Source organism: Microcebus murinus, chromosome 5 (genome assembly GCF_040939455.1).
Source record: "Microcebus murinus isolate Inina chromosome 5, M.murinus_Inina_mat1.0, whole genome shotgun sequence".
Lineage (NCBI taxonomy): Eukaryota > Metazoa > Chordata > Mammalia > Primates > Cheirogaleidae > Microcebus > Microcebus murinus.
Genome location: NC_134108.1, coordinates 101521373 through 101548263, shown reverse-complemented (window position 1 = coordinate 101548263; position 26891 = coordinate 101521373). Strand labels below are relative to the sequence as shown.

General features: G+C 48.8%; 2 protein-coding genes across 6 annotated transcripts in view; one reads left to right on the top strand and one right to left on the bottom strand.

Moving 5' to 3' along the window:
- Positions 1–20031, top strand: part of CUL9 (cullin 9) — a 36269-nt gene extending 16238 nt beyond the window's left edge. For 3 of the 4 annotated variants that reach the window (XM_012773139.2, XM_012773136.2, XM_012773137.2), the window contains exons 17-41: positions 1007–1112; positions 1399–1494; positions 1763–1938; positions 2235–2368; positions 2734–2913; positions 3135–3244; positions 3318–3500; positions 3651–3811; positions 4082–4310; positions 4409–4598; positions 9913–10058; positions 10196–10325; positions 10468–10667; positions 11089–11339; positions 12310–12655; positions 15907–16047; positions 16195–16359; positions 16616–16779; positions 17132–17225; positions 17748–17822; positions 17914–18024; positions 18197–18314; positions 18689–18822; positions 19528–19601; positions 19684–20031. In XM_012773139.2, coding sequence (XP_012628593.2) covers positions 1007–1112; positions 1399–1494; positions 1763–1938; positions 2235–2368; positions 2734–2913; positions 3135–3244; positions 3318–3500; positions 3651–3811; positions 4082–4310; positions 4409–4598; positions 9913–10058; positions 10196–10325; positions 10468–10667; positions 11089–11339; positions 12310–12655; positions 15907–16047; positions 16195–16359; positions 16616–16779; positions 17132–17225; positions 17748–17822; positions 17914–18024; positions 18197–18314; positions 18689–18822; positions 19528–19601; positions 19684–19888 — 3919 coding nt within the window. In that variant the 3' untranslated portion in view covers positions 19889–20031. The remainder of the gene's footprint in view (positions 1–1006; positions 1113–1398; positions 1495–1762; positions 1939–2234; positions 2369–2733; positions 2914–3134; positions 3245–3317; positions 3501–3650; positions 3812–4081; positions 4311–4408; positions 4599–9912; positions 10059–10195; positions 10326–10467; positions 10668–11088; positions 11340–12309; positions 12656–15906; positions 16048–16194; positions 16360–16615; positions 16780–17131; positions 17226–17747; positions 17823–17913; positions 18025–18196; positions 18315–18688; positions 18823–19527; positions 19602–19683) is intronic. The other variant, XM_076003333.1, reaches the window with a different exon arrangement.
- Positions 20032–20790: 759 nt separating this feature from the next.
- On the bottom strand, positions 20791–23338 carry DNPH1 (2'-deoxynucleoside 5'-phosphate N-hydrolase 1). 2 transcript variants are annotated; one of them, XM_012773134.2, is made up of 4 exons: positions 23125–23338; positions 21486–21554; positions 21198–21308; positions 20791–21015 (listed from the first exon to the last, which is right to left on the bottom strand). In XM_012773134.2, the coding sequence occupies exons 1-4, from the start codon at positions 23327–23329 to the stop codon at positions 20867–20869; spliced, it is 534 nt and encodes a 177-aa protein (XP_012628588.1). In that variant the 5' UTR covers positions 23330–23338; the 3' UTR covers positions 20791–20866. The 2 variants fall into 2 exon arrangements, with proteins under 2 accessions (XP_012628588.1, XP_075859449.1); XM_076003334.1 differs by having other exon boundaries at positions 23134–23338.
- Between the last annotated feature and the right edge of the window lie 3553 nt (positions 23339–26891).

The following is a 26891-nucleotide window of genomic DNA, read 5'->3' as shown; positions in this document are numbered from 1 at the left end:
TTTTAAGAAGAGTCGAGTCAAAACTAGATTTTTAAGGAAAGATTACTCTGGCAATTATGGGAGTTTGGGTTGAAGGCCAGGAGAAAGAGGTGGAAGGTTTATTCGGTGGTCTAGTTGAGAAACAATCAATGTATTCAGTTAGGTGAGGGGAGAGGAATGGGAGGGAATGGACTGGGAAATACTAGGATGTGGGATCCATGGGACTTGCTGTTGACTAGATGAGGGATGCCGTTGAGAGGGAGAAGACCACAGTGACAGTGTGTTCTGGTTTGGAGTGCTGGGTAGACAGCAGTCTTATTTTCCAGGAGAGAAATAGCAAGGCAGGCAGGTTTGTATGGACAGGTGATTATTTTATTTGGGCACGTGGGCTTTGAGGTGCCTGTGGGACATGACATAGAAATGCCTGTTGGGTACACAGCATGAAAGTTCAGGAGAGCAGTCTGGGTAGAAGTGTGGATTTGGAGTCATTTGTGTATTAATTTTTGGTTGAAGCTATGGTTCAAATGAAGTCACTTTGAGGGAATATATGGGAAGAGCAAAGGATCTGGGAAAGACAGATGTGTCAGGAACCAGCAGAGGAATAAGAGCCTGAGAAAAAAGTGGTGGGTTCAAGTAGTTTTTTTGGTTGGCTTTTTTTTGTTTGGGTTTGGCTTTCTTTGAGATAGGGTCTTGCTCTGTTGCCCAGGCTGAAGTGCAGTGGCGTTGTCGTAGCTCACTACAACCTCAAACTCCTGGGCTCAAGCAATCCTCCTGCCTCAGCCTCCCAAGTAGCTGGGACTACAGGCATGCGCCACCATGCCCAGCTAATTTTATCATTTTTTGTAGAGATGGGATCTTGCCATGTTGCCCAAGGCTGGTCTTGATATCCTGGGCTCAAGTGATCCTCCCGCCTCACCCTCCCAAAGTGCTGGGATTATAAGCGTGAGACACTGCCCAAGCCAGGTTAAAGTAGTTTTGAACTAAGACCAGGGCCCAGGCTTTGACTGTTTCCTTTCTCCTCTCCTAGGCAGCTCACTCTGCTGGTGGCCAGTGAGGACTCAAGTTACATGCCAGCCAGGGTGGTGGTGTTTGGGGGTCACAGCACCAGCTGCATGAGCACTGAGCTCAACACGGTGGGGACCCTTTTGCCCCTTTGCCTTGCTCCCCATCCTTCTGTTTGTCCCAGGGCCTATGGGAAGGACCCAGTCCCTAGGGGATGGCCACATCCCTTCCTTCTGGGAAGGCATCATCTTGTAAGGAGCAAGAACAGAATTAGGGATGTGGAGCTATGTAGACCCCTGGGCTTGGTGCAGGAAAACTGAAAGGCACACACCATAACCAACTAGGTTGTTGTCAACAGTCCTTCCAGCTCCACTTCTGGAGGTGACAGCTCTCTCTTTCCCTCTTCTGCCCTCCCAGGTAAACGTGATGCCCTCTGCCAGCCGGGTGATCCTTCTGGAGAACCTGAACCGCTTCTGGCCCATCATCCAGATCCGCATAAAGCGCTGCCAGCAGGTGGGGCCGGGGTAAAAGCCGGGGGCTGAGGATTAGGAGGTAGCACAAGGTCTCCATAGTAGCTGACTTCTCTAACATTTGGGGAACAGGGCTTTTGGCAGGGTTTCTCCTTGGTCCTCTTGGGAGATAGCCCAGAAACCTGTTGAGTTCCAAAGATGTGGGGATGTCCCAAGCAGCTCCAGGGAACTCAGGGTATGAGGCCTGGCTTTGGTAGTACTTAGTGGTTCAGGTGGCTTAGGTGATGGATAAGTCTGTGCATGTGTTGCAGGGCGGCATCGACACCCGGGTTCGGGGTGTGGAGGTCCTGGGCCCCAAGCCCACTTTTTGGCCACTATTTCGGGAGCAGCTGTGCCGTCGTACATGTCTCTTCTACACAATTCAGGCACAGGCCTGGAGCCGGGACATAGCAGAGGACCGCAGGCGCCTCCTCCAGCTCTGTCCCAGGTGGGTGGAGCACAGGGGGGAAGATGGTTAAGGGAACAGGACACTGTAAGAAGTAGGTGGTAGGAGCCATGCTTCTGTGGGAATCTGAAAGGTAAAGCTGCAGCCAGGACATGAGGGGAAGGAGAACATAGATGAGAAGTATGTGCTGATAGGGGAGACTTGGGTAAGGGACCGAGTATGTGCTGATAGGGGAGACTTGGGTAAGGGACTGAGTGATTGGGAGTTGATTTGCACTTGAGTGGAGCCTCAGGGAAATTTGTGCCTTTAATTGGTGACCATACACTATTTGTTTCCAGACTGAACAGGGTTTTGCGCCATGAACAGAATTTTGCTGATCGCTTCCTCCCTGATGACGAGGCCGCCCAGGCACTGGGCAAGACCTGCTGGGAGGCCCTGGTCAGCCCCCTGGTGCAGAACATCACCTCCCCTGGTAACCATCCTGACACCTGGCCCTACTAACCAGCTCCTTATAATTATTCCCAGGGATCACCTGAGTTAATGCTCTTGGTTCTCTTGGTTCCTGTCTTTATCCCTGAAGGCTTGTCACCTCAATGTTCCTCTCTCCTTCCTGCCCCAGGGACTGCTCCCTGAGACTCTGGTATTTGAATCTTCCCTGCCACCTCACCCTGTTACCATATCCCCAGACTCCAGCTGAAGCAAACCTTGGTGAGGGGAGAACTTAGGGCCCTGCTGCCCCCAAACCTTTTTGAACAATTTCTCTTTCTCCCTCCTCTGCCCTGGGCCATCTATTTCCCCATTTCCCATGGAGACTGTTCCTGACCTGTCTTCTTTCAGGTGCAGAAGGTGTGAGCGCCCTGGGATGGCTGCTGGATCAATACTTAGAACAAAGAGAGAGCTCCCAGAAACCCTTGAGTCGAGCAGCATCCTTTGCTTCTCGAGTTCGTCGCCTTTGCCACTTACTGGTGCATGTGGAGCATCCTCCTGGGCCTTCTCCTGAGCCATCCACTCGGCCCTGTAAGTCGCAGTTGCAGCTGTGGCCAGTTGAGCTAAGACTCTGGGCAGTGGTGATATCTGGCTCCTTCTTCCTCCTTGGATTTTACTCTCCTTACTGCTCTGCTCTGGGCCTTTCCAGGCCCCAGGCACCTCCAGGCCTTTCGAAGGGATCAGTACCCAAGAACTGGGAATTCACCCAGAGGCTGAGATGAAACTCCTTCCTTTCCCCTCTGTCTCCACAGTCAGCAAGAACAGCAAGGGTCGGGATCGGAGCCTCGCACCTTCACCAGTTCTTACAAGCAGCAGCCTGAGGAACATAACCCAGTGCTGGCTGAGCGTGGTGCAAGAGCAGGTGGGCAGAAGTAAGCTGAAGTCTGAGGAGAGGGGCTGCTCCTTTTATGTTACTTCTTCCTTTTTCTTCTCAGGTCAACAGATTCCTGGCTGCAGCCTGGAGGGCCCCAGACTTTGTGCCTCGTTACTGTAAACTCTATGAACACTTGCAGCGAGCAGGCTCAGAGCTGTTTGGGCCTCGGGCAGCCTTCACACTGGCTCTGCGCAGTGGCTTCTCTGGCGCCTTGCTGCAACAATCCTTCCTCACCGCTGTTCACGTGAGTCCCGCCAGCCTCCCTGTACACGGGGCTGTAACCTGATGTTCCATGTTTATCTTTGTGTGCTCTGCCCTTTTACCTCGTTTCACTCCCCAGTCTCCTACTCTATGCCCTTGTTCATGGTTTGCCCGTACCCTTTCCATGCCCCAGATGAGTGAGCAGTTTGCCAGGCACATTGACCAGCAGATCCAAGGGGGCCTGATTGGTGGAGCCCCTGGAGTGGCAATGCTGGGGCGGCTTCAGCGGCACCTGGAACCCATCATGGTCCTTTCTGGCCTGGAGCTGGCCACAACTTTTGAGCACTTCTACCAGTGAGTGCAGGTCTGGAGAGGTAGGGGATGGGAGGCCTAGAGAGAAGAGGAAGATCTGAGTCTTAGAGGGAAGATGAGGTAAGAGACAGTGGGAGGAGAGATTGAGATATGGAGATGGCCATGTACTGGTGGAAAGAGAGTGGAAAGGAAGAGGTGAGGCAGGGCCTGTGACTCAGTCAGGCTACAACAGAGGGACCTACATTCTGGAGGGGGAAGCTGGGCCACACTGGCACCTACACCAAGCCTTAGCCTGGGCTGTGTGTGCTGCAGGCACTACATGGCAGACCGTCTCCTGAGCTTGGGCTCCAGCTGGCTGGAGGGGGCTGTGCTGGAGCAGATTGGCCTCTGCTTCCCCAACCGCCTGCCCCAGCTGATGTTGCAGAGCCTGAGCACCTCGGAGGAGCTGCAGCGCCAGTTCCACCTCTTCCAGCTCCAGCAGCTTGATAAGTTGTTCTTGGAGCAGGGGGACGAGGAGGAAAAGGGACTGGAGGAAGAAGAGGTAAGAGCAAGGGGAAAGAGTGGGAAAACAGGCAATTAAGAGAAGCCTAGACCAAAGAAAGGGAGCCCAAGGGCCCTTGAAATCCGTCTATCCCTCAGGAGGAAGAAGAGGAAGAGGAGGCTGAGAAAGAACTATTTATCGAAGATCCAAGTCCAACAGTGTCTATACTGGTCCTGTCACCACGTTGCTGGCCGGTCTCCCCACTCTGCTACCTGTATCATCCCAGAAAGTGCCTTCCCACAGAATTCTGTGATGCCCTTGACCATTTCTCCAGTTTCTACAGCCAGAGTGAGGAGCTAGGGAGAGGAAATTAGAGATTGGGGTGAAATTTGGGGTGGCAAGAGAAGAAAAGGAGAGGACCTTTGGACAGGAGTGTGTAGATAAGAAAACTATAACAGTCTCCTAGGGAAGGGTGAAAAAGAGTGGGTTGTAGTTTCATTAGTTTCTGCTCTTACAGGTCTTTCAACTTTCTATGAATTTGTTCTTTTTCTAACTTCAAGTTAGTTGCTTACTTAATTTTTAGTCTTTTCAGACCTCTTTTAAATACAGGTATTTAAGGCTATTCATTTCCCTCTCAATATTGCTTTAGCAGCATCCTATAAAGTTTTTTTTTTAAACAATTTTTTTACTGGGGTTTAGTATTCAGAAAAGTGCACAAATCTTAATTATAAGGTTTAATGAATTATTTCCATATACATCCACATACCCACCACCCAGATCAAGATGCAGAACATTTTGAGCATCCTAGATGGCTTCTGCCTTCATGTCCCCTTCCCAGACAGTGTCTCCTTCCAAAAGAAACCGTTATTCTTCCCTTTATCACTGTAGATTTTTGTCTGTATTTGAATATCATATAAATAGAATTGTAGAGTATTACGCTGTATCTGATTTCTTTCATGCAACATAATGTCTGTGGGAGTTATCTTGGTTGTCAGTTGTAACATTAGTTTGTTCTTTTGCATTGCTGAGTCATATTCCATTGTATGAATATATTTACCCTTTCTGCTGTTGATGGACATTTGGGATGTTCTGTAATTTTTTTTTAATGTAGTATTTTTATTGTTTAGTTCTAAAAATTTTCCAATTTCCATTATTTCTTCTTTGGTTTTTTAGAATTATATTTTAAAATTTTCAAATAATTTTTTTGTTTAGTTTTTTGTTTTTTTTTTAATTTAGATTTCTACCTTCATTCCCCTGTGGCCAGAGAACATGGTTTCTATGATTCTGAATCTTTGTAATTTTCTGAGACTTCCTTTATGGCCTAGTTGATGGTCATATTTTATGTTTCCTGGGTGATTAAGAAGAATGTGTATTCTTTAGCCATTAGATACAAGATTCTACATATTTCAGTAAATTGACCTTGCGTTAACTGTACTGTTCACATCCTCTGTAACCTTACTAATTTTTGTCTACTTGATCTTATACTGAAAGAGGTGTGCTAAAATCCACCATTATGATAGTGAACTTTTGAACTGCTAATCATGTCAATGTTATTTTATATATATATTTTGCCTATGTTATTAGGTACAAGTGTAAAATTATTTAACAGTGCCATCCAGTAGAACTTTCTGCAGTGTGGAAAAGTTATTTTCTGCACTGTTCAATATGATAGCCATTCATACCTATTAAGCACTTGAAGTATGGCTAATACAACTAAGGAATATTTAGTTTTATTTAATTTTAACTAGTTTAAATTTAAATAGTTACATGTGGCCAGTGGCTATCATAGCAGATGATGCAGGTACAGAAACTTCATGATAAATTCAACCTTTTTATTATTATGAATTATCATCTTTCTTTCTAATAAAGCTTTTTCTCTTACAGTATATTTTTCTCTGGTATTAATAGTATACCAGCTTTCTTTGGTTAGTATCTTTCTGGTATATTGTTTTCAATACTTTTACTTTTTTGTTTTTGTACTGAGAGAAGTTTTCAATCTTTTAGGTCTCTTTTTTTATTGTGATAAAATATGTCTAACATAACGCTTGCCATTTTAACCATTTTAAGTATATAATTTAGTTATCTTTTTACTTTAAAACATTTTATTTGGAAATAATTTTGAATTTATGGAAAAATTATAAGAGTAATACAAATAATACTCACATACTCTTTATTCAGGTTTACCTTTTGTTAACATTTGCTTTTTTATTTGCTCGTTGTATATGTATACATTTGTGTATAGATGTGTGTGTATATATATATGTGTATCTATATAGACACTTTATTTTTCTGAACCATTGAGAATTGCAATATGCTGGGCCTTTGCCCATAAGTACTTCAGTACATACTGCCTAAGAATAAAGGTATTTTCTTACATAACCATAGATCATTTATCAATTTAAAAATTTAATGTTGGTGTACACAGTACCTTAATCTACTTTCTATACTTTCATTTGTCTGTTGACCTATAATGTCTTCTATGACTTCTATGACAAGATCTAGTTTAGGGCCACTTGTTAGATCTAATTGGTATGTCTCTTTAGTCTTTAATGTGGAACCATTCCTCAGCCTTTTATTTGTCTTTTATGACATGGACATTTTTGGAGAATACAGTTCTTTAAAATTTTTTAAATAATTCCTCATCTTAAGTGTGTATGGTATTTCCTCATGATTAGATTCAGGTTTTGCATTCCTAGGCAGGATACTAAATAAGTGACATTATGTATTAATACTTCTTAAGTTATTACATCCTGAAGCACACAATTTTCATTCACCCTTGTTTATGATCTTAATTTGGACATCCTGGCCAAGAAGTTGTTTGATCTCTCCAGTGTATAGTAAATATCTTTTCCCTTGTTATTATTAATAAGCAATCTGTGGGAAGACATACTTTAAAACAATACCAATATTCTACTTTAATCAGAATTTCCTCTAGTATTGTTTTACTTTTAACTTTGCCAGACCCTTATGTTTTAGGCATGTGTTTCATAAATGCCTATAATTTTTTGTTGTTGTTCAACCTGACAGTCTCTCTTTTTGATTCTCAGTTTTACCCTCTTTATTATGAATGATATATTTGGCTTTTATTTTTAACTTCTTATTTTATGTTTTTGTTTACCCTTCTTATCTTTAAAGAAGAAGAATAAATTCAATGTCTTTATAGCATATGATTTTGCCTTGGTTTTTTTGTGCTTTTTTTTTTTCTTTCTTCTTTTTGGATTTGTTGATTTTTAAAAAAGAAATCCTTTTTTGTCAGTTTTAGAAGTTACACATTCTATTTCTATAGTTGATTATGCTTACATTTTTAACCTGTATGATTGATTGGTTAATATCACCTCCCACCTTTCTGAACAATAAAAGGACCTTAGAAAATCTTTACTCCAGCTCTAAAACCATCTTGCTTACTACTGTTGTTCAGCATTTTAGAATTCTCTTTTTTTTTTTACCTTCCAACTTTGTCAGTATTATGATTGTTTTAGTCAGTGGATACTGACATTTGCCATCATACCAAGCAAGTGCGTTAGTTACCAGTCCTTTTATGTCTTGATCCTTCTGATTGCAGTTTTCTTCTTTTTAAAGTATGTCAATTAGAAGTTTCTTCATTGAGGGAGTATTGGTGGGAAACCTTACTAGTTTTATGAGAATGGTTTATTTTCACCCTCATTCAAAAAAAATTTTTATTGTAAATTTCAAACATACAAATGCAGACAGAACAGATAAATGCCAACATAGATTAACTCATGGCCAATCTTGTTTTTTTTTTTGAAACAGTCTTGCTCTGTTGCCTGGGCTAGAGTGTCATGGCATCAGGCTAGCTCACAGCAACCTCAAACTCCTGGGCTAAAGCAATCCTTCTGCCTCAGCCTCCTGAGTAGCTGGGACTACAGGCATGTACTACCATGCCCAGCTAATTTTTTCTATATATTTTTAGTTGTCCAGCTAATTTCTTTCTATTTTTAGTAGAGATAGGATCTCATTCTTGCTTAGGCTGGTCTTGAACTCCTGACCTTGAGCCATCCTCCTGTTGGCCTCCAGAGTGCTAGGATTACAGGCATAAGCCACCAAGCCTGGCCAATCTTGTTTCAATCTATACCCCCACCTACTTTATATCCCCACGCCCAAGCCTAAAAGATAAGGACTCTATAAAAAAAAAAAAGGACACTACAGTTATCAAACCTTTAGAAATTCATAATCCCTAATATCCTCAAGTATACAGTCCATGTTCATATCTCCCAGATTATTTTGAGTTCTTTTTGGTTATTTTGTTTAATGAGGATCTAAACAAGGCCCAAACTTTGCATTTGGTTGAGTTATCTCTTACATCTCCCTTAATCTCTAAGTTCCCACCTCCATTTTTTCCCCCATGCAATTAATTACTTGCCAAGTAAAGTTTTCTCAGGTTGGATTTTGCTGACTGTATTCCACATGGTGTCCTCTAGCATGTTCCTCTGTTACCTTTATTTCTGGAAAACTCATATGCAGAGGCTTATCAGATTTGGCTTTGATTTCTCGGGCAAGAGCACTTCATCAGTGGTATGTGTCCTTCCACCAGGAGGCAGGTCCCAACTAGCTTTCTCTCTTTGTGATGTTGAGATGGATCATGGATTTCAGTGTTATCAGTCTCATCTGGACATGATGTGTAATTTTCCATCAGCTTTTCACTAGGCAGTCATTCATTGTCATTGCTTAGGTCTGTCATTTCATTAGTAGTTATGAAACAGTGATATTCTAGTTTTGTCATTCCTTCTTCATGTATTGGCTTTTTTCTTTATAAAGAGAAACTTCCTCCCACCCTAAGTACAGTTTATATAGGAAAGCCTTGATTCATTCTTTCTTCTCATTATTTTTATTAAATAACTAATTTTCAAAAATAATATATTGGTTCTCTAGTATCCTCTAAATATGACCAATGAGGTCTTTTTTAAAAATACCATTACAAACTCATAGACTTTTAAATATCTTGTGTTTTCGTCACACATCGCAGGTGTTATTTTTTTGATGCTTAAACTGTCCCATCTTTGGCCAGACAACATCTCTCAGGTTGGCTCCTGATCCTTTTTAATACTCTCTACCTTTGACAGTTTCCTTGCTATCTAGTATGAACAAATGTCCCAGGCTCACCTTGCCTGAGCTGTGCCACAGGAAGAGGAGGAGACCTAGCCTACTAGGTCTTTAAAACTGGGAGCTCCTTGAGGGCAAAATGCAGGTCTCTTCTCTCTAGTCTTCCATGGAACCTGCCTGGCACAGGGCTAGGCACAGGGTGGGCTCTTAGGTTCCTGTGGCTCGCCAGGTAAGCAGGCACAGAGAAGGCTGAGATCTAGAAGTTTGACAAGGTACCTCTCTGGAAATGCTGGGGCCCTCCTCCCTGCAGGGACTAGCACAGGCATCCTCAAACTATGGCCCTCGGGCCACATGCAGGTGTTTTTCCCCGTTTGTTTTTTTACTTCAAAATAAGATATGTGCAGTGTGCATAGGAATTTGTTCATAGTTTTTTTTAAACTATAGTCTGGCCCTCCAACGGTCTGAGGGACAGTGAACTGGCCCCCTATTTGAAAAGTTTGAGGACCCCTGGACTAGCAGAAGCAAAGCTTGATGCCTCAACCCCTAACCCCCTCATTGCCCCTGCAATTTCTCTTCATCCTTCTCCTCAACACCTTCCTAGGTCAGAACCATCCAGTCCTGGACATGGGGCCACATCGGCGACTGCAGTGGACATGGCTAGGCCGGGCTGAGCTGCAGTTTGGGGACCAGACCCTGCATGTGTCCACCGTGCAGATGTGGCTGCTATTGAATTTCAATCAGATAGAGGTACCTGAGCTCCTTAGCCTCTCTGCTTCTCTACCACCTTGTCTGTCACTGTTCTGCTAAACTGTCCCCCTTCCATCCTTCCTCCTCTCTTCTTTCTTTTTCCTTAACTCCTGACTGGGCCTTTTTCTCCTCACCAGGAGGTGTCAGTAGAGACCTTGCTGAAGAATTCTGACCTCTCCCCTGAGCTGCTGCTCCAGGCACTCCTGCCCCTCACCTCAGAGAATGGCCCTCTAGCCCTGTTTGAGGGTCAGGGTTTTCCACATGGGGGTAAGTCAAGGGAGGCTCAGCTGCTGATGGGGGGAGGCCCTCGGGATAGGGAGACTGCAGTAGGGAAGGAGAATGGGGTCCTCATAGTCCCCTTTCATCCATCCCTCCCCTCCTCGGGAAACTGACTGGGAGTGGGTTCCAGGTATGCTGCAGGTTCGAGAGTCTGGGCCCCAGCCCAGTGGGGAGGCCCTGTGGCTGATACCTCCCCAGACATACCTGAACGTGGAGAAAGATGAGGGCCGAACCCTGGAACAGAAGAGGAACCTCTTGAGCTGTCTTCTTGTCCGTATTCTCAAAGCCCATGGGGAGAAAGGCCTCCACATTGATCAGCTGGTTTGTCTGGTAGGCAGAGGGGGGACTGTGAAGTTGAGGGTGTGAGGGAGTCATGCTTGGGGCTGGGGGTTGAACCCAGAGGTCATCATAAGGGAAGGTAAACTCCCTTAATATGAGACCTCTGTGGGGTGACATTTCCATCTGGGTTTTCTGTTCCTGACAGGACAGTTAGAAGGTAGAGATAAGACATGAGTATTTACCACATGCAAAGCCCCATTCTAAGAGTTTGCATGATTAAATCATTTGATCTTCACAATAGTTCACTAAGTATTATCATTTTTATCACATTTGACAGATTAGAAAAGTGAGGCATGAGAAAGTAACTAATCCATAGTCACACAGCTACTAAGTAGCGGAGCCAAGCATTGAACCCAGGTAGGCTAGCTTCCCTAGGTAAAAGTGGGCTGCTTATTTCTTTCCTCTCGTCCAGGTGCTGGAGGCCTGGCAGAAGGGTCCAAATCCCCCTGGAAGCCTGGGCCATGCTGTTGCTGGGGGCGTGGCCTGTACCAGTACAGATGTCCTCTCTTGCATCCTGCACCTCCTGGGCCAGGGCTACGTGAAACGGCGTGATGACCGCCCCCAGATCCTGATGTATGCTACTCCAGAGCCCATGGGGCCCTACAGGGGCCAGGCAGACGTCCCTTTCTGTGGCAACCAGAACACCGAGACCTCCAAGCCTAGGTAGCCACCCTACCACTGTCCCCTTGCAGTGAGGTGAGAGGGGTTGTGGTGCCAAAGCCAGCATTCCTCGTGAAAAAACACTTCCTTTCTTTCTTTGTCTACTCCCATTTTCCCTATCTGTGTTATTTCCCTCCATTTGCTAATCCTCATTCCTCCTCCCGGCACGACCACCCCATCCCTTCCTTGCCTGTCAGGTGCCTGGCTGTCCCCACCTACCAGGGCCAGCTTTTAGGCAAGGGACCCAGATATTTCAGCTCCTTTATAGATGTCTGTAATTCTAAGCAAATATGAAATATTCTGCAAATATGTATTGAGTATTAATAACTATACACTCTGCTTAGTGAAATATAAAAACTTTCAAGAAGTTTGTTCTACAGAGGAATTTGCCATAGGATTTCCCTAATTAGCTGGCACCCCTAAAGCTTTTAATGTGAGATCCAGTTCACTGGAAGCTGTTATGGTACTACTTTTCACACCTGCTGTTTGCATCATGTATAAAGTGAATTCTCTAGAGTAATCTTTCTCAAACCTCAACATGCATATACATTACCTGGGGCCGGTGTTAAAATGCAGATCTTGATTCAGTAGAGCTCTCAGTGATACCTTTGCTGCTGATGCACAGGCCACACTTTGAGCAGGAAGGATGTACACTACCATTTCTCACTAGAGGTGCTGCTACCGTTTGAGGTGGGACCATCCCATCCACTATAGGTCACTTAGCACCTTGACCCCTGCCTACTAGATACCTTTAATGTCCCCAGTCATTACAGCAGCCAGCCACACCCTCACATTTACAAATGTTTCTGGGGAGGACCGTGCTCTGACAGTTGATCTGGGTGGTTATCCTCAGGCTGGTTAGGCAGGTGCAAGCAAGGGTGCACAAGGAGGGAGCTGGGGCCAGGTGGGGGCCTGTTAGTAGGCTGGACAAGCAGGGCAGAAATACTGATTGCTGTCTCTTCTCTCCCCCAAGCCCAGAAGCTGTGGCTGCCCTGGCATCTCTGCAGCTGCCTGCAAGCCGCACCATGAGCCCCCAGGAGGTAGAAGCGTTGATGGAACAGACGGTACGGCAGGTGCAGGAAATGCTGAACTTAGAGGCAGATGTGGCTCAGCACCTTTTGGCTCATTCCCACTGGGGTGCCGAACAGCTGCTGCAGAGCTACAGTGATGACCCTGAGCCGCTACTGCTGGCAGCTGGGCTGTGCGTGCCTCAGGCCCAGGCTACCCCAACACGCCCCGACCACTGCCCTGTCTGTGTCAGCCCCCTGGAGCCTGATGACGACTTGCCATCACTCTGCTGCATGCACTTCTGTTGTAAGGTAAGGCTCTGCTAGCTTCTCTCCTGCCCTGACTTTCCACCCTAATGCAATTCCTTGGGAACTCTTGGGTTTTAGCCTAACCTGGCAGTGTTGGATAAGTCTTAGTACCTCTTAAACTAGTTCTGTCATCTGTAAGTGGTGCCACCTGCTTGACACTGTGAAGGGTGGGTGTTAGGATCCAGCGGTTCTTAAACTCTGCTGCATATTATACTCACCAGGAGCTTTTATAAGTTCTCATGCTCAGTCTTTACCTTAGACCAGTTAAATCAGAATCTCTGGAGGTGAAACCCAGACAGCTGGAGTTTTAAAATTTCCTCAAGTGATTCCAATTATCAGCCAGATTTGAGAACTGATATATATCTGTAAAATATATGTCCAGGCACTTTGTAAATGAGAAAGTGTTATGAAATTGGTGACAATTCTAGTTTGCAATTTCTATATCACCATTCAAGTCCCCTCATCTCAGAGCAGCATCACTTCTTTTATCATATACTCTCACTTAATACAAAAATAAAAAGAAATGGTACAGACCAGTAAATAACACAAAAGTAGAAGGGAGTTATGGGGAGTTAGGCTTGTGTCCATACAGTGGATGCAGAGAAGGTTGTAGATGGGGAGTGGGTCATCTTCAAAGGCAGGGAGCGGGGGTGAGGTGCAGAGAACCTGGAGTGCTGAGTGTGGTGTTCCCTGCTCTGTAGAACTGGTGCCAAGCCCAGACACATCAACTTAGCAGGAGGAGCGTTCCTTGTTGCCATGAATTCTAGCTGCCTCTCCCAACAGCGTGTCCCCCGTGGTGGGTGATCTGGGACAGGTGCATTTGCGTGTGTGTGTGTGTGCACTCTCTTCTACTTCTCTCTTGCTGTGCTCCTGTTACTCCTCTCACCTAGTTGCTTATGCTACCTTCCCCCAGGCTCTTGACTATTTCCTTTTCACTTTCCTTTTTTCATTCAACTAATATTTCTCACTGACCTACTATGTGTATAGCACTGGGTGCTGGATGAGGGAGTGAAAAAAGTCCAAGCAAGGAATGACCAGTGAGTTAATAATAACAGCAGCTAACATTTGTGGGGCTCACTCTGGGTCAGGCATTGTGCTGTTTATGTGCATTATTTTACTTCTCACAATAGTTCTATAAGGTAGGTATTTTTATTATTCCCATTTTATAGATGACAGATGGAGACAACTTGGGAATGAAGTAATTTGCCCAAAGTCAGGATTGAATTTTGGCAGTCTCACCCCAGGGCCTGCCCTCCACGCTTTTATGATAAATGCAGGGAAGAAAATACAATTGGGTAATGTCATAGGAAGTGATAAAGGTTAAGAGTAGGGCTGAGGGGCTTGTACTTTCAACTGGGGAGGTCAGGGAAGGCCTGAGAGGTGACTGTCTCGGGGAGAGGGTCCCAGACAGGGAACGCAAGCACAGAGGAGCTGCTTGGTGGCTGAAGCACAGTATGGGGCAGGAAAGGAGGTTCGGGAGGTTGACGGGGGCCAGGTTGGGATGGGATTGGCAGACAGTGGATTTCATTTTATGGGAAGCTATGGTAGGTTTTAACCAGGAAAGTGACATCTGATTTATATATTTAAAAAGATTACTTTGGCCGTTATGTGGAGAAAAGGCTTGGATGGAGAAAAAGTAGAAGCAAGGACACACATTCAGAGACTGTTGTACAAAGAGGCAAAGGATGGTGGTGGTTTGGACTAGGGGTGGTGATCACACCTGTGTGGAAACTGGCAGGCAGACAGTGGATTTTGAATGTGGAAGGAAGTAGAGAGGCCTGGCTGGCATCACCCAGGGGGAGAGAAGCAGGCCTAGGGTGCTGAGCCTGGGGCACACCCCTCCCTGTGATGTACAGACAGGAACCTGAAAACAAGACTGAGAAAAACAGGCCTATTAAAAAAAGCCCCGGCCAAGGAGGGACCTGTGCGTTAGTCACAGCTGAGTGGCACAAACTGCAATGCAAGATAAGTGAGAGGAGGGTGATGGGGGGTCTGGAGCCGTTGGAGAAGGCCCCCAGGGCGAGCGTCCATGGCAGGCAGCATTGGCAGCAGGCAGGCAGCGCACTACATTTCACTTAGGCCTGACAGTATTGACAAAAGCAGAAGGGGCTCCTTAGGAGGTACATGTCGCCACACTGAGATGCAGGGATTTTTGTCCTACAGGGCAGTGTTTCCCTTCCTCAGCTGTGAGGGACCCAGGGGCACCTATGTACCTGTAAGTATGGAGTCTGAATTTGGAGAAATATTCCCTGTTTTATCTCAAAAATACAGGAAGTTTGCATTTCAAATTCCAATTTGTCTGGGTTTGTTTCAATATACAATGGGTTTGGTTTGGTACTTTGCTTTGAGTACAAATGGTCCAGTTAGGTGCTTCACATTATCCCTTAGCTTTGATACTACCAACAACTAGTCTCGGGGTGGTTAGACCCATTACACTGCTAGGCCATAGGCAGCGTGTGGGCAGGGGTGGTTAATGGAGTATTTTGGGAAGCTTAGGCCACCGCTTCTGCTTATACCAGATGGATGGCATGGGGACAGGTGCAGACAGGTGGGGAGAGGAAGGCCATTGATCAGGACAGGCTCTCACAGTGGTTTAGGGGTGAGGGGATAATGACCTGATTTAGGGCAGGGAAGGGATGTGAGAGCAAGAGAATTTGAGAGCCATGAAGGTTCTGACACTGGTGAATAGGGGGATGGCAGTGCCATTGGTCAGAGTTTGGGGAATTCAGTGGGCAAGTCTGTTTTGTGGGGGAAAGGCCAAGTCTATTCGAGGCATGAGTCTGGGTAGATGGGAACATCAGGACAGGGTCATTGGAGATAAGTCACTGGAGCTAGGCTATGTCAGCAGTGTCAGAAGGCCAGCCATCCAGGGGGGGAAAGGCAAGCCCCTTCCCCAGGCTTCTTTCTCTCTGACCTTCCTGCTCTCTCCATATCTTTCTTAGAACTTGAATCCCTCTTTTCCTTTTTCTTGCTTCTCTTTACCCATTCCCCCATGTCCCTCCCAACAGTAATCAGGCTAATACTTCAGCTCACACATCCTCAAAGACAATTGTAAATTGGGGCAATCTCAGTGAAACTCATGGACGCTGGAAAGATTAGGGTCAGCTCTGAGGCCGATCTAAAAGAGAGCTTGTCTCTGGCCTTCCACATCATTGGTGAGGGGTGAAGTGGGATGCTAGGTTAGTTACCAGGACACCTTCCTCTTTGCTGCGCCCATGCTGTCTCTGAGCAGCTCCTCCATTTGTCCCTCCCAGTCTTGCTGGAATGAGTATCTAACAACTCGGATCGAGCAAAACCTTGTCCTCAATTGCACCTGCCCCATTGCCGACTGCCCAGCCCAGCCTACTGGAGCCTTCATTCGTGCCATTGTCTCCTCGCCAGAGGTCATCTCCAAGGTATCTCCTCTCGTCTGGGAGAGGCTCCAGCACAGAGCCAATAGGGCAGGCTGCAGGGAACAGGCTGAGCTGTGGGGTGCTGTGGGCCTGGATGTGTGGCATCCTGGAGAGCCATGCCCTCACCTTGTGGCACTTATGGCTCCACAGTACGAGAAGGCACTCTTGCGTGGTTACGTGGAAAGCTGCTCCAACCTGACCTGGTGCACCAACCCCCAGGGCTGTGACCGCATCCTGTGCCGCCAGGGCCTAGGCTGCGGAACCACTTGTTCCAAGTGTGGCTGGGCCTCCTGCTTCAACTGTAGCTTCCCTGAGGTGGGTCCTCACCCTGGCCGGCCCTGACCCTGACCCTGACCAAGGATTCACACTTCTTCCCTGCTTGGCACCCCCTCCCTGCCACACACACACAGTGACTTGTCCTTCCTCAGCCTCTGCCACCTATTTGAGTTCTGTGCCTCTTCCTGAAGTGCTCCAGATGTGACCTGTGTCTTCTCCCTCTCTCATGTGCATACCAGCACTGCAGTCCTCAGTCAGGGCTCAGCTGTGTCCTTACCACCCTCTCTTGCTGTAGGCACACTACCCTGCCAGCTGTGGCCACATGTCTCAGTGGGTCGATGATGGTGGCTACTACGATGGCATGAGTGTGGAGGCCCAGAGCAAGCACCTGGCCAAGCTCATCTCCAAACGCTGTCCCAGCTGTCAGGCTCCCATCGAGAAGAACGAGGGGTGCCTGCAGTAAGATGGGGGTTACTGTGGGAAGTCAGAGGGCAAGGGAGGACGGGGGAACCTGGTAGAAGGAAGGGGCACTGGGCTCATCGTAAAGCTCAGCAAACAAGGGCCACCCATCACTTGGCATCCTCCAGTGACTTCCTGGATCTTAATGTTCCTTCCCCTACATTTAAGTCTATACTCTGTGGGGGATTCAAAAGCAAGGGTGGATTCAGTAGGGCAGGGTAAGATTAAGGAGACTCTCAGGACTGGGGAGAGGATGGATGCCAGGGCGTCGGCAGTTGTGCATCCAGGCCCTTGGCATTCCTGGCATGCCCCTGCCCAGAGGCAGGAGTCCTCCAGCTAGCTTCCTCCATAGCATGACCTGTGCCAAATGTAACCATGGATTCTGCTGGCGCTGCCTCAAGCCCTGGAAGCCAAATCACAAAGACTATTACAACTGCTCTGCCATGGTAAGGGGCTGGGCACTGGGGAGGGCAGAGGCAGAGCCATCAGGAGGGATACTGCCACCGGGGCCTGGACAGAGGGGGCTGTGTGTACAAAGCTGTTGGAACAGAGGTTCCATGAGGGAGGACAGAGCTGCCTGGACGTACAGGTCCTGGGAATTCTATACTAGCAGGTCTGTTCACAGGGACCTTCAGCTCCAGAACAGGACTTCTCACACTGAGGTGGCCACGGGAGGGGTGGGGACGCTGGGCATTCTCAAGAGGCATCAGCACAGTGTGGGAGAGCAAGGACTCTGGAGTCAGAGCCTGGCTCCACTGTGTGGTATGTGCTCTGGGCAAGTCAGTTTATTTCTCCAATCCTCAACAGCATCTATATGCATGGGGATTAATAAGACCTTCCCCAGTTATGAGGATTAAATGAAAATAACCTGGAGAGAATGTAGAAAGGTGAACGATGGCTAGTCTAATTATTAACTCTGTCCTGTCCAAACAAAGCACCCAGTGACCTTCTCAACGTGTCCTCACCAGGTTAGCAAAGCAGCTCGCCAGGAGAAGCGGTTCCAGGACTATAACGAGAGGTGCACTTTCCATCACCAGGCCCGAGTGAGCAGGGAGGAAACCGTGGGTAGATGCGTGGGGGTGGGGGATGGGGTGGGGCTGCACTGCTGGTGCTGATGCACCTTCCTCCGCACAGGAGTTTGCTGTGAATTTGTGGAACCGGGTGTCTGCCATCCACGAGGTACCCCCGCCCAAATCCTTCACCTTCCTCAACGATGCCTGCCGGGGACTGGAGCAGGCACGAAAGGTTGGTTGTAGCCATAGCTGGTAGGGGTGGAGGGAGGTGCAGGGGTGTGACAAGGGCTGGTGGGCCTGGCTGCTTTCATCTGACCTGCTTGGATGGAGGGAATGAGGAATGGGCAGGTGGGGAGTGGAGGTGCCCAGCCCCCGGCAGGGAGAGCTGACTGGAGCTCCTCTAGGTGCTGGCCTACGCCTGCGTGTACAGCTTCTACAGCCAGGACGCGGAGTACATGGACGTGGTGGAGCAGCAGACCGAGAGCCTGGAGCTGCACACCAACGCCCTGCAGATCCTCCTTGGTGAGCCGGCAGTGCTTTCTCCTTCCTGCCTCTTCCCCTCTCTGAGCATCCCAGCCCCAACCTGACAGGTAAAACAGTGCCCCCAGCTCCCCTATGTCCTCTTCCTCTTTTTTCATTCTTCATAAGCTGCTCCCCATCTGGCTTTGAAAGTTCAGGTCTAAAGCCTATGCCATAAGGTGCCTAAGGGAACAGATGTTCACCTGCCATTTTCTTTGATTCTGGTCTATACCTTGACCCTAGAGCGGGAGCTTCTTGAGAATGAGTGTCTAGAGCCGTGCCTGGCACTTGGTAGATGTCCCATAGGTGTTTGCTGAAGGAAGGAGTGGATGAGAATGGGAGAAGGGAGGGAGCCCCTGTGCCTGCCCCCTCTGCAGAAGAGACCCTGCTGCGGTGCAGAGACCTGGCCTCCTCCCTTCGCCTCCTGCGGGCTGACTGCCTCAGCACGGGCATGGAGCTGCTGCGGCGGATCCAGGAGAGGCTGCTCGCCATCCTGCAGCACTCCTCCCAGGTACCGCCTCACCTTGACCTCTTCTGCCCCTTCAGGGACAAGGGTGAGGGTCCTCCTATGCCCTGGACAGCCCCTGCCTGGGAATGAGTCCAGAAGGAAAGGCAGCGAGGCGGGTGAATGGATGTTTTGAGACATGGGCACACATCCCAGCTCTTGGGCCAGCCTGCTTGATGCTGCTGGGCCCTGTCACTCAACCTCCTGGGCTTTCCTATAAAGTACAGGGCTTGGCTATTCCACATCAAGGGTTTTGGCCAGGTGCCCATCAGAATCACTTGGAGAACTTTTCCAGGCTACACTTCCCATATGTGGACTAAAAAACCCTAGAGTGGGGGCCAGAGGATGGGCTGACTGGCGTAAGGGGTCTCCCAGGCTCTTTCTAGCTCTAATACACTGATGCTGAGTATAAACTATGACTCCTGCCCTCGGGTTGCTTACTGACTGGCAAGTCATTTGGGTGGAAAAGAATGAACACACTGTGAGCACCTTAGGCACAGGGTGGTGTGCCTCTCTGCCTATCCCATATCCCTGGAGACCATCTGTGAGTTAAATCACACTAAGGTGTTGGTTTGCCAAGTACTATGGTGAGAGGAGGTGGGAGCGTTCCCAGCAGGAGCCTGGCTCTCAGAAGGTGGCAGCAGAAGGAATGCTGGGCACCACAGCCAAATGTGGTAGGATTCTACTCCCTGAATCCTATCTGCTTGCCAGGATTTCCGGCTTGGTCTCCAGAGTCCATCAGTAGAAGCCCGGGAGGCGAAAGGCTCCAACGTGCCTGGCAATCAGTAAGTAGGGTAGGCAGAGCCTCAGAGCGGGCAGTGGGAGGTGCCAGGCTTCCTCTGGGGTGAGTATGGTGGTTCTCCCTAGGCCCCAAGGCCCCTCGGGGCTGGAGGTGGAAGAGGAGGAAGAAGAGGAGGAAGATGACGACGACGTTCCAGAGTGGCAGCAGGATGAGTTTGATGAAGAGCTGGACAACGACAGCTTCTCCTATGATGAGGAGTCTGAGAACTTGGACCGAGAGGCTTTCTTCTTTGGTGACGAGGAGGACGATGACGATGAGGCCTATGACTGAGGGGGCAGGATGCACGAAACACCTGGAGTGCCCCGAGTCTCGGGGCTGAGGGGGCAGGAGTTCCCCCGTCCCCACTGTCATGAGGAAGGGGATCCCAGTGTCTGCAGCATCTTCTGTTTCCTAAATAAACTTTTTTTCACATATTTCTCTAGAAGCAGCCTGGACAGCTTCACCAGGGGCCAGCTGGCTTCAGCTGCACCCGTCCCACACACACCCTACCCCTCATTCTTTTTTTTTTTTTTTTTTGAGACAGAGTCTCACCTGTTGCCTGCACTACAGTGTCGTGGCATCATCAGCCTAGCTCACAACAACCTCAAACTCCTGAGCTCAAGCAATCCTGCCTCAGCCTCCCAAGTAGCTGGGACTACAGGCATGCACCACCATGCCCGGCTAATTTTTTCTATATATTTTTAGTTGTCCAGCTAATTTCTTTCTATTTTTGGTAGAGATGGGGTCTCGCTCTTGCTCAGGCTGGTCTCGAACTCTTGAGCTCAAACGATCCATCTTCCTTGGCCTCCCAGAGTGCTAGGATCACAGGCGTGAGCCACCACACCCAGCCTCCTACCCCTCACTCTGTACTGCTTTCTCTAGACCTCTGGACTCTTCTCAGAGAAGGGCCAAAACAGACCCATTTGACCTAGGCTGATAAATGGAAGTCAAGATTGCTATAGTACAGGGCTAGGTGCAGACCCAGCCCAGCTTCAGAGGAAACATGGGGACAGCCTGCACCCTCTAGCAGCCTTAAATGTTCTGAGGGTGGGGGTGTTGAGGGCATTAGGTGTCTCTTGGTCTACAGATGTGTGAAGGGGTCTCTCTACAGCTTAAAATGAAAGGGTTGTTACTGAAGACCTGCCCTACCCCACCCCACATACAGACATAAAGTTAGAATTTTAAACATACCTTTTAATTTGGCTAAGGGGCAGGAATGGTACTAGAGCAGTGTCTGGAATCAGAAGAATTATATTCAGTGGGATTCAGTCAAGCGGTTGGGCCAGGGGAGGCAGCCACCCGCTCGGGAGGATCCATCTCAAAGTATCGATCCAACATGGCCTCCACCTCCCCCTCTTCGTAGTCCCACACCTGGAACCTGGAGCCATCTGCAGCTCCCCGGATCATGGCTGAAAGCACTGGGAAGGATGGGGAAAGGTGAAGCCGCCTCCCTTCCACACTCCCCACATTGCCGCTGCCCTCCCCATGTCCTTTTGGGGGTAGGCACTGTGCTCAGAGCCCACCAAGGAAGGAGCTGGGGGCTGGCTTCACAGGACTCCAGGAAGGGAAGGGGTGGCCCTCTAGGAATTGGGGTGCTCACCTCGGCCAGACTGCGGGCGGAACAGACACAGGATTCGCTTATTAAGGGCCACGGCCCGGCCCAGCTCATAGCCTACACCCAAGGATGGCTGAGTCACTTCTGCCACAACCACTGGGAAGAAAGGAGAGACTAAGGCATAATATCTGGGGTGCTTGGGGTTTCTAAGGGAGTGATGACAATGTGGTTGTGGTAAGGGGGGAATTCTGGGATCCCTTCTAGGTGTGGAGGCCAGGGATGTCCAGGGAATCTAACATTCTGGAGGAGTTTGCTGGTAGGAGGGCCACTCACCATCTGCCTGCTGCAGCCAAGCCAAGTCCCGCTCATGGATGAGCCTGTCACCCCCAGCAGCCTCTTCCCCTGTGGTTGAGGAAAAAGTCAAGGACATGCCCCACCCTGGTTCTCGGTAACTGTCCCATGCCCTCGCACATCCATATCAACCCTGGTCAGGGAAGGAGGGAGACCTGTGCTAGATGACCTCCAAGGGCCCACCCAGCATTAGGATTTCATCAAAAGGAGCGAGGAAGTGGAACGGCCACAAGAAAAATTAACCTTGTGGAAGGTGGGATGTGCAAAGAGGGCTGAATGGGAATACGGAAAAGACTAACTCACTGGGGAGCAGAGTGATTAGGGAAAGGTTGGGCACTTGGCAAGGTAGGAGAGACATCCTGGGGTCAAAGGGCAAGGATCTCAGGTTCCAGCTGGATTCAATGTTAATGCTTCAGGACACAGGCTCACTACCACCACCCCTCCCCCCCCATCAGACAGAACCACTGGAGAGCTTGTTGATACGGATTCGAAAGCTTTATCCCAGACTATCAGAATCTGCATTTTAAACAAGCTCCCTCAGTTGACACATGAGCACACCAAAGTGGATACACCATGAAACTAATGAACCTTAAGCTTCGGGGTCGCTCACTTGCACAGGCCCTCTCCAACCCCCTAGCGATTTTTTTGTGATTTTTTTTAAGGAGATCTCCCAGAATTGCATTAGATCCCACAAATCATAGATCTCCTCCTTAGGGAGGGTAAGAGGAAACCAATTAAGGTTTTCTGAGCGAAAGCACAAGACTTCTAGGCACAATTTTCAAACTTGAAGGGCCAGCAAGATTCCAGACCAATGTATCAAAGTCGCGCTGCAGAAAAATCCAACAGGGAGAAGCAGAACACTAGTGGCTCACGCCTGTCAACCTAGCACTTTGGGGAGGCTGAGGCTAGAGGATCGCTTGAGCCTGGCAGTTGGAAACCAGCCTGAGCAAAAGTGAGACCCCGTCTCTACTAAAAATAGAAAAACTAGCTGGCATGGTGCTCGCCTGTAGTCCCAGCTATTTGGGAGGCTGAGGCAGGAGGATGGCTGCAGCCCAGGAGTTTTGAGGTTGCAGTGAGCTATGATGATGCCACTGCACTCTACCCAGGACGACAGAGTAAGACTCTGTCTCAAAAAACAAACAAAACCACCACCCAAACACATCAGTACCAACTTTAACAGAGGAGGTGAGAGAGGGTGGTCCCGAGAACTGGGGCCAGCCGGGTCTAGACCCGCTGACACCTTGACAGAAAAAGGGGAAGGAGGTAAGCTTCGTTTTGGGCTGGGGAGAGGTGCCAGCGGGCGAGGTGGGAACCCAGCGACGCAGTCCAATTACCTTCCTTCTGCTCCTCCCTACAAACGCCCAGGAAGGAGCTGAAGAGAGTTCTCCAAGAAGGAGCCTAAGGTCAAGATAAACCCAGAACGCCGAGCCTAGGCTCACACCCGCAGGCCGGGCGTGTGGGGCCACACGCGGTCTGAGGCCCGCCCCCTGCCTTCTAGGGCAGGGCACCTCACGGAGCACCCCGGCAGGAGGGCGGACTCGGGCAGAGCCTTTGGGGGTGCAGCTGTGGAAGAGAGGGGCGGGGCCCGGCCCAGCCTGTCCCCCAGTCCCCGCAGCCTCACCGCGCGCACCCAGCTCGGCGGCCGCCACGTGCTCGGTGAGCACGACCCCAAAACGTCGCAGCCGCGACACGATCCTCCCGTACAGCGCCCGGTCCTCGCGTCCGCCGCGGATGCTCCCGCAGAAGTACAGGGCTCGGCGGCCGGGCTCGCCCGGCTCCCCCGGCTCCCCCGGCTCCCCGCGCTCCCGCACCCCGGCCGCCGCCATCCTCGCCGCCGCCGCCGCCGCGCACCGTCCCGCGCCAGGGGGCGCCCGCCCGCGGCACGTGACCGGCCCGGCTGCGCGGCGCCCCCTGCCCCTGCGCGTCCGCACCTGTGGGGTGGGGCCGGCGACTGGGGAGGGTCCAGCCGGGACCCTCCTGGGCCGCCACTCCCGGACATTTTGACATTTTGGATGCCTAATCTGCATCTTAACTTTAATTTGTCCCGCGGAGCTCGAGGTCTTCCCCACCTCGCTGGCTTCCGCTCTCCTCACCCCTGCAGTCCTCCCCAGCTCAGGTAAAGACCATGCCGGCCTCCCAGCTGCTCAGGCCCAAAACCTTGGAGTCATTCTGGACCCTTCTCTTTCTCTCAAACCCTACATCCAAGCTTTGGCAACTGCTGTGGGTTCTCCCTTCCAAATCTGACGCCCACCACCTCCACTCACCCTCGGCTGAGCCTCCTTTGTGAGGAGCAGAAAGAAGGTGGAGTGGACTGCTTCGCTGGGTCCCACCTCGCCCGCTGGCACCTTCCCCCCAACCCGACAGCCTCCCTCCCGGCAGGTCTCCCCTTTCCCTGCTGTCCGCTCCGCAGCCAGAGCAACCCTGTGAACGCGAGTCAGAGCGGGAATCTCCTCTGCTCAGAACGCTCCAGTGGCCCCCAGTTCACTTGGGGTAAAAAGCGCAAACCCCACAGTGGCTCGCAAGGCCCCAAATGATCTGGTCCCCTCCCTCTTACCTAACTCCAGCTCCCATTACTCTTGCTTGCCTTTCTGGCGCCGGGCTGGCCTCTTAGCTGTTCCTCAAGCATGCCAGCCATGCCCTTGCCTCAGAGCCATTGCTTTTGCCATTCTCTCTGCCTGGAACCCTGTTCTCCCGGGTAGCTTCCTGGCTCCCTCCTCACCTCCAAGTCTTTGTTCACAGTTCACCTTCCCTGACTACCCTATTCAATATGGCAGCCCCCATACCCCGGTTATCTCCCTTCCTTCTCCTTCTCATGTGCCATATAACGTATTCATTTTGTTGTATGTCTTTCCACACCCAATCAAATGTAATTTGCAGGAGGGCAGCAGTTGTTATCACTTTTGCTCACTGCTGTATCTCCAGCTTCTAGAACTGTGCCTGGCACATAAGAAACATTTATCAAATGTTTGTTGCATGAATGAGTGGTTTAAATGAAAGGATGCATTTGACAGCACTTTGTAATCTGCTCTGCCCTTCAGTAAGTAGGCTGATAGGAGCAATATCTCCAGGGAGACAGACAGACATGCATTGCTCACCAGTAGTAATACTGATTTCCCCTCATTTGATTATGACAGTAACAAATATGTGACAAGATATTCAAATGGAACAAGAGGGTATGCAGTGGAAAGAGTCCTGAGACCCCCAGCCCCATTTCCGAGGGGAAAGCACCATCAGTGGTTTCTTCTGCATTCTTCCTGAAAGGTAACTGTTAAAAATACCCCAATATGAGATTACAGAGAAGACATAATAATGATTTTTTTCTTATAAAAAATGTTTTTGTCCGACACAATACTAATTTTTTTTAAATGCTAAGATACAAAGGAGAGACAAGAAAGTTTCAGGGTATTTCCACCCACTGCTGGGCCCAGCCGTGGACACACAAACCGTGGGGCAAACGTGAGCACACAGCTGTGCACTTGTGACCCCCCACCCCAGGCGCCCTCTCTCTCTCACACACGCACATGAATGCCGCTTTGGGAAGGAGGTCTCATGTGCCAGAGGACACCCCCTCAACACTCATCCCCACTCATACCTTCCCTCCAGTTCCCCCATAAGCGAGGAACACATGTGAACACACGTGCATATGTACACAGGCCATCTTGTTTCTGCCTTTGTATCTTATACACCAACCAGCCCCCATCTCCATAGGGTCCACACCTGTGGTGTGGCTGGCATCACCTTGTAGCTCAGGCTGAAGGAAAAGGAGTAGAAAGGATATTTTGTCTGTTTCTACAGATAGGAAACATCCTTGAGATTGGTTCTGTGTCCACTGTCAGTTTGGTGAGGATGCAGAGCCAGCCGTGGCTTGCTGCTCAGACCTTTAGGCTCTGTGCAGAGAGGCCCCAGTTGGAAGAATGGGGCACTAAGTGGGCGGTCTAGTGGGGCAGCATGATGGGGAAAATATCTCACCAGGTGACAGGAGGCCAGAATCGAGTCCTGACTCGGTTACTAACTGGCTGCGTGGCCTTTGTCAGGTCGCTTAAACCCTCTGAGCCTGTTTCTTTATCTGTAAAATTGGGAAGAAATGTTATCCTGCCTCACTCAGCTAGTTTGAGTATGGTACAATTCAGATAAACTATGTGAAAGACATGTTAGAAAACACAAGTGTTAAGAGGATTTTTAGGGCAGTGAAACTACCCTGCATGATACTGTAATGGTGGGTACATGTCATTATACATTTGTCCAAACCCATAGAATGTGCAACACCAAAAGTAAGCCCCCCCCCAAAAGTCCAGGTGACCAGGCTAGATGACATAGCAAGACCCCATCTCTAAAAATCAGCCAGGCGTGGTGATGTGCACCTGTAGTCCCAGCTACTTGGGAGGCTGAAGCAGGAGGATGGCTTCAGCCCAGGAGTTGGAGGCTGCAGTGAGCTGTGATGACGCCACTGCACTCTACCTCAGGCCTCAGAGCAAGACCCTGTCTCTAAAAATAAAAAATAAAAGTGAATCCTAATATAAATTATGGACTTTGGACTTTGGGTGATTATGGCATGTCCATGAAGGTTCATCCATTGCAACAAGTGTACCAGTCCAGTGGGGGACGTTGACAGTGGAGAGGGCTGTGCATGTGTGCGGGTAGGGGGTATATGGGAACTCTCTGTTCCATCTGCTCAGTATTGCAGTGAACCTAAAACTGCTCAAAAATATAAAGGCTATTCAAAAATAAAGTGCTATATAAATGTAAGTCATTGTTCAGTTCAACAAAAATTGTTTTTATTATGGAAAATGTCAGACACATACTGGTGCAGAGAATAGCAAAAAACTACATATTGTATGATCCAATTTTAATGAAATATCTAGAAAGGGCATATCTGGGGAGACAGAAACCAGACCAGTTGTTGCCTAGGGCTGGGGCTGGTGGTGGGAGTGGGAAGTGACTGCAGGGGGCCCATAAAAACTTTTTAGGGCTGATGAAAATGTTCTAAAACTGGATTGTAGTGATGGTTACACAACTCTATAAATTTACAAAAAGTTATTAATTGTACACTTATATTGGCAGATTTTATTGGTATGTAAAGTGATATACAAAGATCTGCACATATTTGATGTGTACGATTTGATGAGTTTGGATACACGCAAATACCCATGGTTCTATCAACACAATTAAATAATAAGCATATCTAGCACCTCCTGAAGTTTCCTTGTATCTCTTGTTTTTGTGTTCTTGGTAAGAACACTTAACATGAGATCTACCTTCTTAACAAATTTTGAAGGGCACAATACTGTATTGTTTACTATAGGCACTATATTGTATAGCAGATTTCTAGAATTTATTCATCTAGCATAACTGATACTTTATATACATTGAACAACTCCCTATTTCTCC

What these genes read in the sequence shown, in the direction of transcription:
- DNPH1 (XM_012773134.2), bottom strand. Translation starts at nt 23,329, where the DNA reads ATGGCGGCGGCCGGGGTGCGGGAGCGCGGGGAGCCGGGGGAGCCGGGG. An exon ending in TTGGCTGCAGCAGGCAGATG is followed by an intron (nt 21,309 to 21,485) that starts GTGAGTGGCCCT and finishes CTTTCTTCCCAG; the next exon opens with TGGTTGTGGCAGAAGTGACT. An exon ending in CCGCCCGCAGTCTGGCCGAG is followed by an intron (nt 21,016 to 21,197) that starts GTGAGCACCCCA and finishes CATCCTTCCCAG; the next exon opens with TGCTTTCAGCCATGATCCGG.